An 18,470-nucleotide genomic window follows, 5' to 3' on the forward strand; every position below is an offset into this window, starting at 1 on the left:
TGAGTATTTATGTTGGCTATTCTGGTATCCAGAAATTTACCGGTTTGACCAGTACATAGAACCTTGTAAACCCCATTAACCTTGTTTCACAATAGCTGTGTTTTTGAAAGCAAGGTTTACATTGATCTTTTTTAATGGCTCCCGCAGGCAAACCAGGTTCTCATTGTATGGTAAAACTAGAACATTTTTCCTGACCATCACTTCCTTAGGTTCAGTTCAGTAGAAAGTCTTGCTGACATTAGTGCCTTCTCGACAAAATCCCTAAGATATGTCAGTTTTATGGCTATGGTGAATATCTTAATGATTTCGTCCTCTAGGTACTCTGGACTGCAGATGAACAAGGCTCTCAGGAACATTGTGAGAAACACTACTTTTTACCCTGCTTTAGCGATTAGAATAGTAGTGAATGTATGACGACACATTAGTGGACTTCTTATAATTAAAACATCTAGGAACGGCAAAGTGTTGTTTGTTTCATCTTCTGTAGTGAACTTAATGGAAGGTATTAGACCATTGAGCCTGGGTAGGAACTCATCAGTGATCTCTAGGCATCAGGCAAAGAACATCATTTACGAATCTGAACCAAATAGCTTTATCAGGGAGAATGTCTTTAAGAAGTCTGGTCTCATAGAATTCCATATACAAGTTGCTGAGTAAGGTGCTAAGGGGATTTCCCATTGTCATACCTTGTTTTTGAGCATAGTACTTCCCTTTAAACATGGACTTGCATTCAGTAACACAAAGTTTTATTAATTCAATTATTATTTTCATGGGGTAGGGCATGGGGAAGTTTTCTAGTTCCTCTTCAAAGTACGAAAGCACGTCTGGGATAGGGACTTTGGTGAAAAGAGCTGTGACATCAAAGCTCACTAGGGTAAAGTCATGAGGGACATTTAATTTTTGGAGCCTTTCAGTAAGGTCAACATTATTTTTAATATGTCTGTGATCTTACCGACTATGGAAGTTTAGCTAGCCATTTAGATAGGTTATAAGATGCTAGTCCTCCTGAATTTATAATAAGACGGGCTGGGTACCCTGGCATATATATAATATGGGTCTTGATTATCCCTTACAGATATGGTAGAGTTGCTGACCTGGCCGACATATATTTAATTACTTCATCATTCCACTTCAGCAACGTTTAAAGGTGTTTATCGAAATGGCTGTTGACCTGGTCATTGGGGTTTTAATGAGCGGTTCATACGTTTCATTATCACTCAATAAATGATTCATTTTTCCCTAAATATTCAGTTTTGTCCAAAATAACAACTACCTTAGATTTAACACTCCTTGAGAGGTGCAAACTCTGATCATTTCTGAGCTCTTTTTAAGCTTTTATGAATCATAATGGGCAGTTCGGGAGCACCGGCTGGAGCAATGTTTCGTATACCGTACCTTTGCATATAATAAAGGTATCAAGGGTCAAGTCACCGTGTTTTTCCAGCATGCAAAACAATTTTCCTAAGTTTATTCAATTAACATTATTAGTTGAGGGTGCGAAGCTTGATCCAAACCGTAGCGCTACTTGTTGATTGCTGCTTAATTCCTTGCTAGACAGGTTCATAACAAACTCCGGATTCGCATGCGTGGTCCAGAGTACCTAGAGGCTGAAATCAGCAAGATGTTCAATATCAGCAGAATATTCAATAAAACTGAGATATCCTCGGGATTTTGTCGAGAAGGCACTAATGTCAACAAGAAAAACTTTCTACAGGACTGAACCTAAGTAAATGATGGCCAGGGAAAATGTATTTCTTTTACCATACAATGAGAATCTGGTTTGTCTGCGGGAGGCATTAAAAAATATCAATATAAACCTTGCTTTCAAAAACACAGGGATTGTGAAACAAAAGCTGATTAAAAACACACCCTCCAACAAAGTTAATGGGGTTTACAAGGTCCCATGTACTCAGTATCCTCTCTCATATATTGGTCAAACAGGTAAATTTCTGGAAACCAGAATAGCCCAGGCAGGACTGGGCAGGAGTCGAACGCTATCTAACACGTTAGTTCCTGTTATCACCAACCGAAGTAGGATGCTGCACAGATTATTGTACCAAACAGTTCTGTCATGGAAAGAAACATACTTGAATCTTATCTCTTGAAACATGAAAGGAATACAGTATAGAGCCTGGTTGATCAGACCCTGGTTGATCAGACCCTGGTTGATCAGACCCTGGTTGATCAGACCCTGGTTGATCAGACCCTGGTTCACCATGAGGTCTGGTCTCAGGCCGACCCGCGGGGGCGTTGACCCCCGGAACCCTCTCCAGGCAAACTCCAGGTATAACTCAAATTATGGGTTATACAAGCTCAAGAGCTATTTAGTAGAGACTATTATACACAATGGCAAACAATAATGCTATACAAAATCAAGGACTGCTCATTATGCTAGGTGGTCTCATGATGGATTGGTGATCGACCTGTGTCTACACACCAAATCTTCATGCTACATCAGTTGTGAATGTTTATATAATGCGTTTACCTGTTACTGTGCCATACATAGACAGGTACACAAGATTAATTGGTAGCATAGGTAGTGAGGTTAAAGAGTATTAGAAGCAGAAATGTTATCAAAATGGTATAGAAGATTCCCAAGTAAGGCATATTAATTGACACTGAGAGGGATAGTAGACAATATTTAGGAAGAGATACTTCTGAGTACCCCTGGGAACATTCGAGTACTCCAGAGGAGGACATTTAAGCAGACAAAGAAGTCATTCTGTTCCTTTCTTTTATAAATTAAAAAGGTTAAACAGAATAATAGCAATCCATATATATAGTATCCAACGAGAAAAGTATTTTCTCAAGTCACATGACCTGTTCTAAGTAAACCTTGGGGATGGCTATTATATCCTCTAATTTCTTAATACCTAACATCTTCAAAATCCTCCTACCCCATATAGGGAGTAAGGGGATGGTGGTGGTGTGGAGTTGGCACCGACCGTTGGCCACATTCTGAGAGAGAGGCTGTGGCCGGTGACACACCCGAACTGTGTTACTCTGAGAAAACTTCCCCTCCTTCTGCTGATGCCTTGCAACATTGCATAGCTCCTGATGTCGCACTGAGAAATGTGAAAGCACTTGAGCTAAAGATTTCCACCCTCATGGCTTGTCTTGCATAGTTAAGATTGCCTGTCTGCGATTGTTTGTATATATATATATATATATATATATATATATATATATATATATATATATATATATATATATATATATATATATATATATATATATATATGGTGTAAATTGTGGGACCCACAGCCTCGGAGAAGTGGATAAAAAGGCTTCAAGGAAGAATATTTGGATTTGTTCCTGAATCCATTTGAATATTCCAATTCCCCTTCCACCCCATCTTCTCATTCTTTTTTACCAAAAGGTATATTTTATTACAAAATATTTTACAAAAGATTTAAGAAATACATAATTGATATTAAAATGTCATACATAGTACATGAGGTGTGAGAGATACTTATCCAGTACATATTGTTGCCTGTTTGTCACTAATTATACTGCGAAAATCTCATCCAGCCCCTCAGAGCTGGGGCACGTGCCCAAAATACAGCAGGCATTATCCCTCTGAACAGCAGTGCTGAGTCGCTGGATCAGAAAACTAGCTGCCCTGGAATCCCTAGTTACCCTTATGAGTATTTCGCCTAGCTCCTTAAGGAACTTACATGCACTCTTTCCGCATGAGCCAAGGGTCTCTGAGGCTATAGGAACAAACAAATAATGTTGGACAAGTTCTCCCTATTATCTAGACTTTTGGGACTCCCTGAAGCTGGCAGCTGCCCCTCCTTCCTCTCTGCTAAGTTGGAGATAGGTATCAGCCATAGGTATCACGTGTAGTTCCACATCACCTGCTTGCGGTCTGTTCAGGCTTGAAGGGTAATACCATCTGCACACTTTTGGCTGCCATCAGATCTGCGTAGTTGGGGTGGCTCCCTTACTGCTTTGTATTCGGCTGTTGTGAGGCTCCTCTTGATAATGTTACTAACCTCCTCATGTCTTGCAATCTTTCCCTCGGATTCACGGCACACAACATCATGGTACCCGAATCAGTCTGCTGCTTCACTGCCACAAATACACCTGTGTTCGGCAAGAATAGGAGGGGCAAGTCGAAGGACAACACCAATGTGAATGGTCTTTGGGTTGAGGTGTGTGCCAAGGCTGGACTTGGAAACAGCCAACAGAAAGTTCCCTGCATGAGGACCTCTCACTGCCAGGATTAGGGCTCTATCCTTCCCTGACACACTCTGAAGCATTGTTGAGGCTATATTCTCCACTACTGGGCCATCCCAGTGCGACTGTTTGTATTTGTTGGGGGAAGCAGGTCTAGTTTCACAGCCCACTAGATTATCCCAGATCATGGCTCCGTCAATGGACTTTTGGTCATGGAGTCCATTCTTGTCCCTAAGATGTTCAGGGAGAATCTCTGCTACAAGCAGCGGGCACCAATACCTCCTACTCTGACTGGAAGTGTAGCTTGGTTCCACTGCCCGTCTTGTAGAGTAAGGTTAAGAACTTTCGTTAAAATCTGCCTCAGGATACTGACACATTCGTGCAGTATAGGGTTATCATATGAAGGTGCATATCTTAGGAAATATGTCAACCTGGGCAGACTCAAGCACTTTGTGAGAAAGTACAAGGCATCGTGGGTGTCAAGATTGCCTATTCGTTGTTCCATTCTCCTAAACTCTTCCAGTTTCTTCCCGAGAATTTTGTCAATGGCATCACTTCCCAGAAGTGCTAGAAGCAAGACGCTATTTGTGGAGGCAATGGCTGATGCTTGTAGTAGTTTTGATCTCAGTGCATCTAACATTTGTTGACTGACTGAGATGATTTCACATTCGGATGGATTCATTTCCTGTTCCCGTGTCATCACATGTGTAAGATCATCTAGAAAGGATTCCTTTGTACCTGCTAGTGTGCCATCATCCAGGAACCAGATGTTTAGCTCACTGGTCAGTCTGACTGTGATTTCCCTAATTGCTATACAGAAAAGAAGTAATGAGACAGGATCCCCTTGTTGGACACCCTCTGTTGATTTCATGCTTTCCAAACAGGAGCATTGATTCCTTGTTATATCCAGCTGAAACAAGAGGGAACAGACCATGGAAGTGCTCTTGTACAGCTGCTAAAACCTCGTGTCTTTTCAGGAGATTAAATGCATTCTTGAAATTTAATTTTACCACTGCATTGTCCTCAGGCAGGTTGTTGATATACGCCCTTGTTGCATGAACCGCTGCTTCACTTCCTGGAGAGACCACACAGCCAAGCTGGTTTGGTTGAAGCATCATGGCTGCCTGTGCACGAATACTTCGGACAGCAGCTTTGGATACGAGGCAGCGAAAAGTATGGCCCACTGTAATAAACCTAATTCCTCCATTCTTCTTTTTAAGGACACAAAGTGATACACGAGAAAAGAGAGGTTTAATTTCGTCAGGAATCAGACTAGCGCTCTTATCCACTCGGCCAAACAAATGCCACAAAAGCTGGGCAGACTGGTTCACAAGCCAGGTTTCTTTCCCAGCCTGGGCACTTCAGTGAGCTTCAAGCATAGCTTCAAGCTTGTTTCTGCGTGGTGCATTGATATAAAAATCGCTTGAGAGGTCAGAACATACAGGAGGAGATTGAAAGAGCTTGAATCCATCTTGAGACTCACTGACGTGCCCGGGTTGGGAAAGAAACATGGCTTGTGAACCAGGTTGTCCAGATTTTGAGGCATTTGTGGGGCCGAGTGGAAATTTGGAATCTTGACCGTCCCAGTAACAGTATCGAGTCCTGCTTACTGCGGTCTATACCCGCTTGCTTGTGTGTGGTGCACTGATAACTATATATATATATGTATATATATATATATATATATATATATATATATATATATATATATATATATGTCGTGCCGAATATGTAAAACTGGTCAATTAGCAAGAACTCATTTAAAATTAAGTCCTTTCTGAAATTTTCTCTTATACGTTTAAAGATATATTTTTTTCATTAATGTTGATGTAATAATTTTTAATTTTGCACCAAAATAATCTTAGAAAACTTACCTAACCTTATTATAACAAGAGCAATTTATTTTAGCCTAACCCAACTAAATATATTTTAAATACATTTACAATAATTTAGTACGAAACAAACACAATCAAATATATTTTTTTAGTTAGGTTCAGAATGATTTTGGCGAAATTATGGCATACACAAATTTTCACTTGTCCTATATGGCAAGATGAGCGTTGCTATTTAAGCCAAGATCGCAAGTTCTGCCTATTCGGCACGACATATATATATATATATATATATATATATATTATAAATGAATCTAATTTGTATAAACCAAAGGAAATATTCATATTATTTTTAAAACTGCTTTTTATGAAACAAGATTCAATTATATTCCTGTCGACCATGGACTTGCTTGATACAACTTTCTCAACTTTTTGAAAATAACTTGGATGGTTAAAATCTCTCACATGAATAAATAGAGCATTGGAATCTTGTCCAGTTCTAATGCTATATTTATGTTGTTTTAATCTTAGTTCGAGACTTTTACCAGTTTGACCGTAATAAACTTTATCGCAAATTTTACAAGGAATCTTATAGACACATCTGTCAGCATTTTAGGGGGAATTCTTTATCAAAAGTTTTTTTACTGTATCAATATTTTTAGATACAACTTTGATATTAAAAGTCTTAAGAAGAGAAGGCATATCAACCAAAGGTAGGACAAGTTGGAGAATTCTTTGTATCAAGATCCCATGATGCTGCAGTGTCTGACAGTTGTGATGAATGGTTTTGAAAACCGACAAGTTGAAGATTGAAACACTTATGCGCCGTATGGGAATCTTTATTTAGGAAAAGTTTCGCCACACAGTGGCTTCATCATTCCAATACAAAGCTATTGGACTGCTATGTATTAGACTGATGAAGCAACTGTGTGGCGAAACGTTTCCTAAATAAAGATTCCCATACGGTGCATAAGTGTCTCAATCTTCAACTTGTCGGTTTTCAAAACCATTCATCCCAATTTTCAATGCTACCCAAGGTTTACCGACGTGCAAGTCCCACTCAAATCCAACCCTTCTCACTCATGTATTTATCCAACCTAAATCTGAAACCACCCAAAGTTTTAGCCTCGATAACCCTACTAGACAGACTGTTCCACTCGTCAACTACCCTATTTCCAAACCAATACTTTCCTATGTCCTTTCTAAATCTAAACTTCTCTAATTTGAATCCATTACTGCGGGTTCTCTCTTGGAGGGATATCCTCAAGACCTTATTTATATCCCCTTTATTGATACCCATTTTCCACTTATACACTTTGATCATGTCTCCCCTCAATCTTCGTCTAACAAGTGAAGGTAATTTAAGGGTCTTCAATCTTTCTTCATACGGAAGATTTCTAATGCTATGTATTAATTTAGTAATTCTACGATGAATGTTTTCTAATGAATTTATGTCCATTCTGTAATATGGAAACCAGAACTGAGCTGCAAAATCTAGGTGAGGCCTTAATAATGATGTATAAAGCTGTAATATAACTTCTGAACTTCTGTTGCTTACACTTCTTGATATAAATCCCAGTAATCTATTTGCCTTATTACGTACGCTTAGGTTGCTGCTTACCATAACCCCCAAGTCCTTTTCGCAATCTGTATGGCTAAGTTCTACATAATTTAACTTGTAAGTGCTAGGGTTATGGGCACTCCCGAGCTTCAGAGCCTTGCATTTATCTACATTGAACTGCATCTGCCACTTTTCTGACCAAGTATTGAATTTGTCTAAATCCTTCTGAAGTTCCCTGATATCTACGTTTGAATCAATTATCCTACCTATCTTTGTGTCATCGGCGAATTTGCTCATATCACTTGTAATTCCCTCATCAAGATCATTGATATATATTATAAACAACAACGGGCCCAAGACTGATCCCTGTGGAACGCCACTTGTTACAGATCCCACTCGGATTTAACCCCATTTATGCACACTCTCTGCTTCCTGTCTGTGAGCCATGAATCGATCCACGAGAGCACTTTTCCCCCAATGCCATGAGCTGCCACTTTCTTTAACAGTCTTTGGTGCGGAACTCTATCAAAAGCCTTAATAAAATATAAATAAATAATATCAAATTCTTTATCGTAATCAACAGCCTCAAAAGCTTTACTGACGAAAGTTAATAAATTAGTTAGACAAGACCGGCCTCTTGTGAATCCATGCTAAGTATCATTAATCAGATTATGATTATCCAGATGGCTTCTTATAATCTCAGCTATAATTGACTAGTAATTTGCCTACAAATGAGGTCAGGCTTATTGAGCGGTAATTTGACGGTAACGACTTGTCCCTTGCTTTAAAAATAGGAATTGTATTAGCTATCTTTCACATCTCAGACACTACACCTGTTTGAAGAGATAAATTTAAGATATTTGTTAATGGTTCACAGAGTTCCATTTCGCTTTCCTTAAGAATCCTTGAAAAAAGCTCTTCAGTTCCCGGTGACTTATTTTGCTCCAGTCGGTCTATTTGTTTCATAACCATAATTTATCTTCTTCAGGCCCGCTATAAAAATTATTTACTGGGATATTGTTAGTGTCTTCTTGTGTAAAAACCAAGAGAAAATAATTATTTAAAATCGAACATATTTCGTTCTCTTTGTTAGTAAGATGCCCATAGTTATTTTTAAGGGGACCTATCTTATCTCTAACTTTTGTCCTATACACCTGGAAAAAACTTTTTGGGTTAGTTTTCGAATCCCTAGCAACTTTAATTTCGTACTCCCGTTTAGCTTTTCTTATTCCCTTTTTAACGTCCCTCTTAATGTCAATATACTGATTCATAAGATGACCCTCACCTCTTTCGATTCGTCTATGAATTCCTTCTGCCCTGAAAGATATTTGAGCATACTATTCATCCATTTTGGGTCATTATTATTCGATCTAATTTGTTTATACGGGGTAAATGTTCTTTGGGCACCATGTATAGTGTTCAGAAAACTGTCATATTGATAGCTCTCTCCGTTACCCCAGTCAACAGATGATAAGTGTCTTCTAAGCCCATCGTAATCTGCTAAGCGAAAATCTGGGACTGTTACTGAGTTATCGCTACTATCATACTTACATTTAATACTAAATGTAATTGATTTGTGGTCGCTAGCACCAAGTTCCTCTGAAATTTCTAAATTATTAATAAGGGATTCCTTGTTTGCCAGAACTAAGTCAAGCAGATGATTTACCCTTGTAGGTTCTGTACTACTGAACTACTTCTAAAAAGTCGTTAGATTCTAAACTCCCAGTCAGAAAATTCCAATCATTAAAGTCCCCTAGAATTACAATGTTATCGTGCCTTGTGGCCTTAACAGTTTCCTCCCAGAGTAGTCTTCCTCGGTCTCTATCCAAGTTTAGGGGACGGTATATCACGCCTAAAATCAATTTTTCATGCCCCTCTGAAAATTCTACCCAAACAGACTCAGTATGTGTTTCACTCTTTATACCCGTTTCTTTGCAATAGTTTAAACGATCATGGACATAGAGTGCCACCCCACCCCCCTTCCCAATACTTCTGTCTACTTGAAACAATTTAAAACCCTGTATGTGACATTCAGCAGGAATGTCCCTATTTTTCATATTAAACCACGTCTTAGTCATGGCAAAAACATCAACGTTACCCGCACTCGCAACTAATCTCAATTCGTCCATCTTATTTCTCGCACTACGACTATTAGTATAATATATTTTCAGAAACTCTCCCTTTTTGTTTCTTCCTGCTGATTTCTGTTCCTCCACTATGCCTGTTACTCTTCTTAACACCTAATGCCATTGGCTTTACTATGTTCACCAATAACTCTTTCTCATTCTTCCTATAACTGGTTTCCTTAATTAAAACTCACACTATCGCTACACTCAGAATACATTGATTTTCCACAAAAACCCATACCACTATCTATTTCTAGTTTAAAGACCTAACAACTCCCTTCACTGCGTTGGCCAGTGCTCCCACCCCAAACCTAGATAAGTGAACCCCATCCCTGGCATACATGTCATTTCTGCCATAGAAGAGGTCCCAGTCGTCTATGAATGTTACTGCATTTTCCTTACAGTGTTTGTCTAGGCAGCAGTTGACACCAATTGCCCTGGACAGCCATTCATTCCCAACTCCTCTCCTGGGCAAAATGCCACATATCACAGGGTTCAGACCCTTCTTCCTAATTATCTCTATTGCTGTCCTATACCTGCTAGTCAGGTCTTCACGCCTACGTCTGCCAACATCATTGCCTCCCGCACTGAGGCAGACAATAGGATTGCTCCCATTACCCTTCATGACATCGTCCAGACGGCTAACAATATCCCCCATCCCAGCCCCCAGGAAAACATACCCTTTGCCTCCTCTTCCTGTCCTTGAGACAAAATGCCCTATCCATAAATTTCACTTGACTGTCCCCAACAAAATAATGTTCTTACCTTCACTGGTGGAGTTTGTAGTGACGTTTTCGATGTTCTTCGTTGAGGTTTCATGGGATGTCGACTCACCCTCCTCTGCCAATGATTCCTTGGTACTCATTTCGACATTTCCAGTAGACAACACACATTCGTCTGGTAGTACCAAAAATGGGTTGAAAGTCTCCACAGCAGTCTTCTGAATCTTCGTTGTTCCCGCCACTCCAACAGTCTTCCTGATTTTCAGCTTTGTTCCATGTTGGCCGACCACTGATCAGGTTCCTCTCTTGACCGGAGGACTCACAACAGGAGGATTACTTCGAATCCTCTTGTTTTCCTCCGTCAATTGCCGTATCTCAAACTTAGCAACCCTAAGCTCCTCTTTTAGCTGCTGGTAGAGTTGCTCAAGAGAGGACATCTCGTGCAGATTCATGGAGAACACATTGCACAGATCTTCACAGAGCTAAGTACAGGTCACCACTGAGCTAAGTACAGGTCACCACTCAGCTAAGTACAGGTCACCACACTTGATCACTTCTAACATGTAAAGTAAAAGGACACAAGTGCAACTAATATGACATTTTTATTGTGGCAACTTTTCGCTCTCCAGGAGCTTTGTCAAGAATTGCTCCCATTACCTTTCATGATGTCCAGACGGCTAACAATATCCCCCATCCCAGCCCCAGGAAAACATACCCTCTGCCTCCTCTTCCTGTCCCTAGGACAAAAGGTCATATCCATAAACTTAACCTGACTGTCTCCAACTAAAACTATGCTCTTACCTTCACATGTGGAATTCGTCGTGACGTTCTTACTCACGTCTGCAAATGCTTCCTTGGTGCTCATTGTGACACTCCCAGTAGACAACCCACATTCGTCAGATAGCACCGAAAATGGGTTGGAAGTTTCCACAGTAGTCTTCTGGTTCTTCGTTGTTTCTGCTTCTCCAACAGTCTTCTTGATCTTCAGCATGGTTCCATGTTGACCAGCCACTGACCAGGTTCCCCTCTTAACCTGATGACTCACAACAGGAGGATTACTACGAATCCACTTGTTCTCCTCCGTTAATCGCTGTATCTCCATTTCAGCAATGCTAAGCTCCTCTTTTATCTGCTGGTAGAGTTGCTCAAGAGAGGACATCTTGGTTCAGATTCACAGAGGGCACACAGACAAGTCTTCACAGAGCTAAGTACAGGTAACTACTGTAAAGCAAAAAGCAGTTTTGAAAATATGAATATTTCCTTTGGTTTATATAAATTAGAATCATTTATAATTAATGAAATTTGGGAAGAATTTAATAATACATTGGACAAATAATAAATATTAATTCTTGGATAGAGTACTTGGGGTGGACAAATATTTTGTTAGTGGGATGTCGTGAAGGACCTGTTTAGTTGGGCCAGCGGGCCTGCTGCAGTGTTCCTCCTTATGAGTCGGGTGTCGTCGCGCGTCAGGTGTTGCCTTGTTGTGGGTGTGATGGTGAGGTGTGGACTCGACCCTTTATATGCCTTCCTTCCATGTATTGTTTTTATAGTTCCTTGATAATGTGAGAAGTCACGAAAGCGCTTGGAATTTCACTATCCTTTCACAGTGGTTGTTTTGCATATTCGGATATCACCTGTTTTCTGTGATCTTATTGCGTACATATATATATATATATATATATATATATATATATATATATATATATATATATATATATATATATATATATATATATATATATATATATATATATATATATATATATATATATATATATCCAAGGAATTCGCAAGAGCAGGCGAAATATACACAAACACTGATCTCTGGCTGAAGGAGAATCGAATCTACGAACCTTGGAACAAGGTACGCAGTGCTATACCAATCTCACCACACTGGACCAATACCTTGGCGTCCAGCTTGCGTTGGCTGCCTTGGATCAAAGTCTAACGCAAGCTGGACGCCAAGGTATTGGTCCAGTGTGGTGAAATTGGTATAGCACTGCATACCTTGTTCCAAGGTTCGTAGGTTCTAGTCTCCTTCAGCCAGAGATCAGTGTTTATATATATATATATATATATATATATATATATATATATATATATATATATATATATATATATATATATATATATATATACTTTTATCCACAGCTACCGCAGCTACCACAGCTACCACAGCTACCACAGCTACCACAGCTACCACAGCTACCGCAACTACCACAGCTACCACAGCTACCACAGCTACCACAGCTAACACAGCTACCACAGCTACCACAGCTACCGCAGCTACCGCAGCTACCACAGCTACCACAGCTACCACAGCTACCACAGCTACCACAGCCACCACAGCTACCACAGTTGCAACACTCGCAAAAGGGGGAGCGATCAACGATGCACAGCTACCACAGCTACAACAGCTACCACAGCTACCACAGCTACCACAGCTACCGCAGCTACCGCAGCTACCACAGCTACCACAGCTACCACAGCTACCACAGCTACCACAGCTACCACAGCTACCACAGCTACCACAGCTACCACAGCTACCACAGCTACCGCAGCTACCACAGCTACCACAGCTACCACAGCTACCACAGCTACCACAGCTACCACAGCTACCACAGCTACCGCAGCTACCGCAGCTACCACAGCTACCACAGCTACCACAGCTACCACAGCTACCACAGCTAACACAGCTACCACAGCTAACACAGCTACCACAGGGGTGAAAATGATGTTGATGTAGGTCTTTGATACTGAAGTAAAGCCATGAAGGAAATGGAAGGTGAAAATTTAGTAGAGCCAAATCATGTGTTTACCGTAACACAGTCCAGCCAGGAAAGAACTTTGCTATGTTCAGGCAGTGTCAGGAGGGGCCCCAGTTCTTACGATAGATGCAATCTCTTCACAGGTACTAAGTCTCCAACAACAGCTTGTTTATTAAAATTTGATAAAGTATAACGTCGTACCTACGTTCGTTGATAACACCTTAGTGTGAGTGTGTCACTGGACTTACCTCCGGTAGCAACACATTTGAGCGTTAGAGTCATGCCCAGCACATATGGACCAATGGTAGAGCTCTTCTCGTTGCCATTTATGTCTAGGATTCGAACGCTGTCTGGAGGCACTGTCAAAGAAAGAGGGAGACAGACATTATTACATATATTATAGAGCACTGAAACAAGGAAAACTTCTAAAATGTGATACAGAAGAATAAAAGAGAAAAAGAAGAGAGATTTTTATTGGATATTCAGTTCTGAAGAGTTTTTAATTTATATTCATCCACGGATTCCAAGCAGTGTGGCATATTTTCGAAAGACGTTTTCAGTAAAAATTATCTAAACTGCGATTCGTCTAATAGGCCTTTATTTAATGCTTAGTGAACCTGGACCACATATGTAGTGAGACGTATCCGTACCGTCCCTAGCACTTCGTCACAAATGCTGAAGAAGAAAAAAAACGTACGTTCACTCAGATTTAACACAAGTCAGTTAGATGTTGAAGCCCCTTGAACTCAATATTTCCTTCTTCCCTTTAACTTTAACCCTCCCTGTGTGTGTCTCCATAAATTTCTCAAATCCCAACCCACGTTTTACCCAAGCATCCATATTCTTTTATATTTTTTCATATAATTTTCCCCCGAAAGTCTACTCCCTCCCTGCTGTCTGATATACAGTTTTTAATTACCTAAATTTTTGGTTACTATCGTTACGTTGTTCTTTGCTATGTTTATTCTCAATTTACGTATTGCACATGGCCTCCCTGATTATTCCACAAAACTTTGTAACTGCACTTCAGAATCTCCCAAGTTAACTGTGTCATCAACAAAGGGCAATTGTGTCAACTCCCAGTTTATATAATATTTATCTTTTAACCCCATAAAATCAAGCACTCATTTTGTTGAGACTCTTATCTATATTTATAATAAACATCAATGATAACATGACACATCCCTGTCTAAGACCCAAGTTTTCTCAAAAATTCCCTTTCTGTCACTCTCTGTATCTGTCTCTGTCTCTCTGTCTCTCTCTCTCTGGTGCATACTTTAATCTGAGATTCATTATCTGTATAAGAGTTCTTTCCTACTTTAGTTACTTCCTCTTCAATACACTTACAATATATGCACCATTCCTGATCTATCCATCCTATCATTTCACTTTTCTAAATTCATAAATCCAATAAAATGGTCCATCCTTTATGTTCAGTTCACGTAAACCATCATTGTTAACATATGGTCTCTACATCCCCCTAATCTTCCTAAACCCTCTTCCTCTATCTACAGTCTTACTTTCTGCCATACCCATAATTCTTACAATAATATTTCTGCCATACGCAATTCTTGGTATACTCAATAGATTTTACCTCTATAAATCTAACCCTCTTTCTCTCTCTTTTGTCCCATTTTGTCTCGTAAAAGAGGAGTTATGCATGTCCTCTGCCAATCAATAGGTATTATCTCCCCCACCTGCATTAACATTTCTCTCTCGTTCCTATCACTCTCAGCTGCTTTATTCCCAGTCATTTTTACCAGTGGCTCACATACCTTCCAAACACTCACTTCTGGCTCTTCCTTACTTCTACAAGTTCCTTTACTTCTCTGCCTATTGGGCAGCTTCGTAAAATATTCCCTCAATTTTATTAGTACTACCACTACCTATCAATGATTCATCACATTTGTTTTTACCTACAAAATCTATTTCTCCCCCCAGGATTTCTCAACTAATTTGTCCTGCTCCGATACATTTTCATTTTCTCAGCACTGTTTGTTGATAAAGCCTCACTCACCTTTTGCACTCTCTTACACTCTATTAATTTCTCTTTTTCTTTCCCTATACACCATAATATGTGTATCACCCCATTAATGTAAAATCTCTCATCTGCTAACTTTTTTCTCCCTTATCATCGTTTATGCTGATCATTCCACCGCTCAATCCTCTTCCCACATGGATCCATCCTCTGCTACCCAGAAACTGTCTCTGTACACTCTCAAACTAAACTCGTAAATCAACCCTTTACGTCTCAGTTTCGCTACTCAATGCAAGTGCACACTCAAACTCACCACTTTGTATTTTACCTTGCTAATCACCTTCAGTTTATTGACTTTCATCTAAGTTTTCCCACTGATTATATTCTCCTTGTATCAGGTCCGCTTCTGAGTTGTTACATGTGGATTACTCGAAAATAATATGCATAGGGGTAGTGTATGGTTTTCACACACACACACACACACACACACACACACACACACACACACACACACACACACACACACACACACACACACACACACACACACACACACACACACACGCACAGTGGGAGCCGGTGACGAGCGGGGTCCCACAAGGGTCAGTCCTGGGACAAGTGCTATTCTTGGTGAAGTTAATGAGGAGAATCAAATCAGACGCGGACCAGACAGGTCTACAAAGAGACCTGGACAGGCTGGATATGTGGTCCAGAAAGTGGCTCCTAGAATTTAACCCCGCCAAATGCAAAGTCATGAAGATCGGAGGAGGGCAAAAAAAGACCGCAGACAGAGTATAGGCTAGGAGGCCAAAGGCTGCGAACCTCACTCAAGGAGAAAGACCTAGGAGTGAGTATAATACCAAGTACATCGCCAGAAGCACACATTAACCAGATAACTGCTGCGGCATATGGGCGCTTGGCAAACCTGAGAATAGTGTTCCGGTACCTCTGTAAGGAATCGTTCAAGATTTTATACACTGTGTACGTCATGTCCATACTGGAGTACGCAGCACCAGTTTGGAACCCACACCTAGTCAAACACGTCAAGAAATTATAGAAAGTGCAAAGGTTTGCAACAAGGCTAGTTCCAGAGCTAAGGGGAATGTCCTATGAAGAAAGGTTAAGGGAAATCGGTCTGACAACACTGGAGGACAGGAGGGTCAGGGAAGACATGATAACGACATACAAAATATTGCGTGGAATAGACAAGGTGGACATAGACAGGATTTTCCAGAGATGGGACACAGAAACAAGGGGTCAAAATTGGAAGCTGAAGACTCAGATGAGTCAAAGGGATGTTAGGAAGTATTTCTTCAGTAATAGAGTAGTTAGGAAGTGGAATAGTCTGGCAAGCGATGTAGTGGAGGCAGGAACTATACATAGTTTTAAGACGAGGTATGATAAAGCTCATGGATCAGGGAGAGGGAGGACCTAGTAGTGGTCAATGAAGAGGCAGGGACCAGGAGCTGAGTCTCGACCCCTGCAACCACAATTAGGTGAGTACAATTAGGTGAGTACACACACGCACACGCACACACACACACACACACACACACACACACAAACAGACACACACACACACACACACACACACACACACACACACACACACACACACACACACACACACACACACACACACACACACACACACACACACACACATACAGTGCAGTGATGTATAATCCACCACAGAACTGCAGGAGGCCAAGAAAGGAATATGAAGAGAGTAAAAGAGCAATGGTGGACACACTGGCTGAGTTGGCACGAAGAGCTCACTCAAGCAGAGCAAAGTTACTGGTTGTGGACAATTTCAACTACAGGAAGATCGACTGGGAAAACCTGAAGCCACACGGGGGTCCCGAAACATGGACAGCCAAGATGATGGATGTGGTACTGGGAAACCTCATGCATCAACATGTTAAGGACACTACCGGAGAGAGAGAGGAGGATGAACCCTGAGCAGTTCAGACATTGACGACATCACATGTGAGAGGCCCCTTGGAGCTAGTGATCACGTGGTTCTGTACTTTGCATACTTAGAGCTACAGTTGGAGAGGATAACAGGAGTTGAATGGGAAAAGCCACACTATAAAAGGGGGGACTACACAGGTATGAGGAAATTTCTGCAGGAGGTTCAGTGGGACAGAGAATTGATGGGAAAGTCGATAAACGAAATGATGGAATATGTAACAACAAAATGCAAGGAGGCAGAGGAAAAATTTATTCCCAAGGGCAACAGAAATAATGGGAAGACCAGAACGAACCCCTGGTTTACCCGAAGGTGAAGTGAGGCAAAACCTAAGTGCACTAGAGAATGGAGAAAGTACAGAAGGCAAAGAACCCTGGGAAAAAAGGAGATTAGTCAAAGAGCCAGGAAGGAATATGCACAGATTAGGAAGGAGGTCCAGCGACAGTACGAAAACAACATAGCATCGAAAGCCAAGTCTTTCCTGAAACTGCTATATTGCCACATTAGGAGGAAGACAACAGTCAAAGACCAGGTCATCAGGCTGAGAAAAGAAGGTGGGGAACTCACAAGAAACGCTCAAGAGGTATGTGAGGAACTCAACACAAGATTCAAGAAAGTATTTTAGGTAGAGATAGCAAGGGCTCTGTGACGACAGCACAGAGGGAAACACCAACAGGGAATATACCAACAAGTGTTGGATGACATACACACAACTGAGTAGGGGTTACAGAAGCTGCTAAGTGAAATTGATACCTCAAAAGCGATGGGACCGGACAACATCTCCCCGTGGGTCCTTAGAGAAGGAGCCGAGATGCTGTGTGCCACTAACCACAATCTTCAACACATCCGTTGAAACTGGGCAACTACCCGAGGTATGGAAGACGGCATAAGTAGTCCCCATTTTTAAGAAGGCAGACACTAAAAGAGGCACTAAACTACAGATCAGTGTCACTGACGTGTATAGTATGCAAAGTCATGGAGAAGATTATCAGAAGGAGAGTGGTGGAGCACCTGGAACGGAACAAAATTATAAACGACAGCCAGCACAGATTGATGGAAGGCAAATCCTGTGTCACAAACCTTCTGGAGTTTTATGACAAAGTAACAGAAGTAAGACACGAGAGAGAGGGGTGTGTTGATTGCATTTTCTGGACTGCAGGAAGGCCCTCGACACAGTTCCTCACAATAGATTAGTGCAAAAGCTAGAGGATCAATCGTGTAAAACAGGAAGGGCACTGCAATGGATCAGAGAATACCTGACAGGGAGGCAACAACGAGTAATGGTATATGATGAGGTATCACAGTGGGCTCCTGTGACGATTGGGG

The 18,470-nt window shown here is 40.9% G+C and overlaps 1 protein-coding gene across 1 annotated transcript in view; it reads right to left on the reverse strand.

Annotated features, from left to right (window-relative positions):
- LOC128689900 (nephrin-like) overlaps positions 1 to 18,470 on the reverse strand; it is a 919,379-nt gene that overhangs the window by 322,365 nt on the left and 578,544 nt on the right. Inside the window, exon 4 of the mRNA XM_070088696.1 lies at positions 13,443 to 13,553. Coding sequence (XP_069944797.1) covers positions 13,443 to 13,553 — 111 coding nt within the window. The remainder of the gene's footprint in view (positions 1 to 13,442; positions 13,554 to 18,470) is intronic.

Source organism: Cherax quadricarinatus, chromosome 25 (genome assembly GCF_038502225.1).
Source record: "Cherax quadricarinatus isolate ZL_2023a chromosome 25, ASM3850222v1, whole genome shotgun sequence".
Lineage (NCBI taxonomy): Eukaryota > Metazoa > Arthropoda > Malacostraca > Decapoda > Parastacidae > Cherax > Cherax quadricarinatus.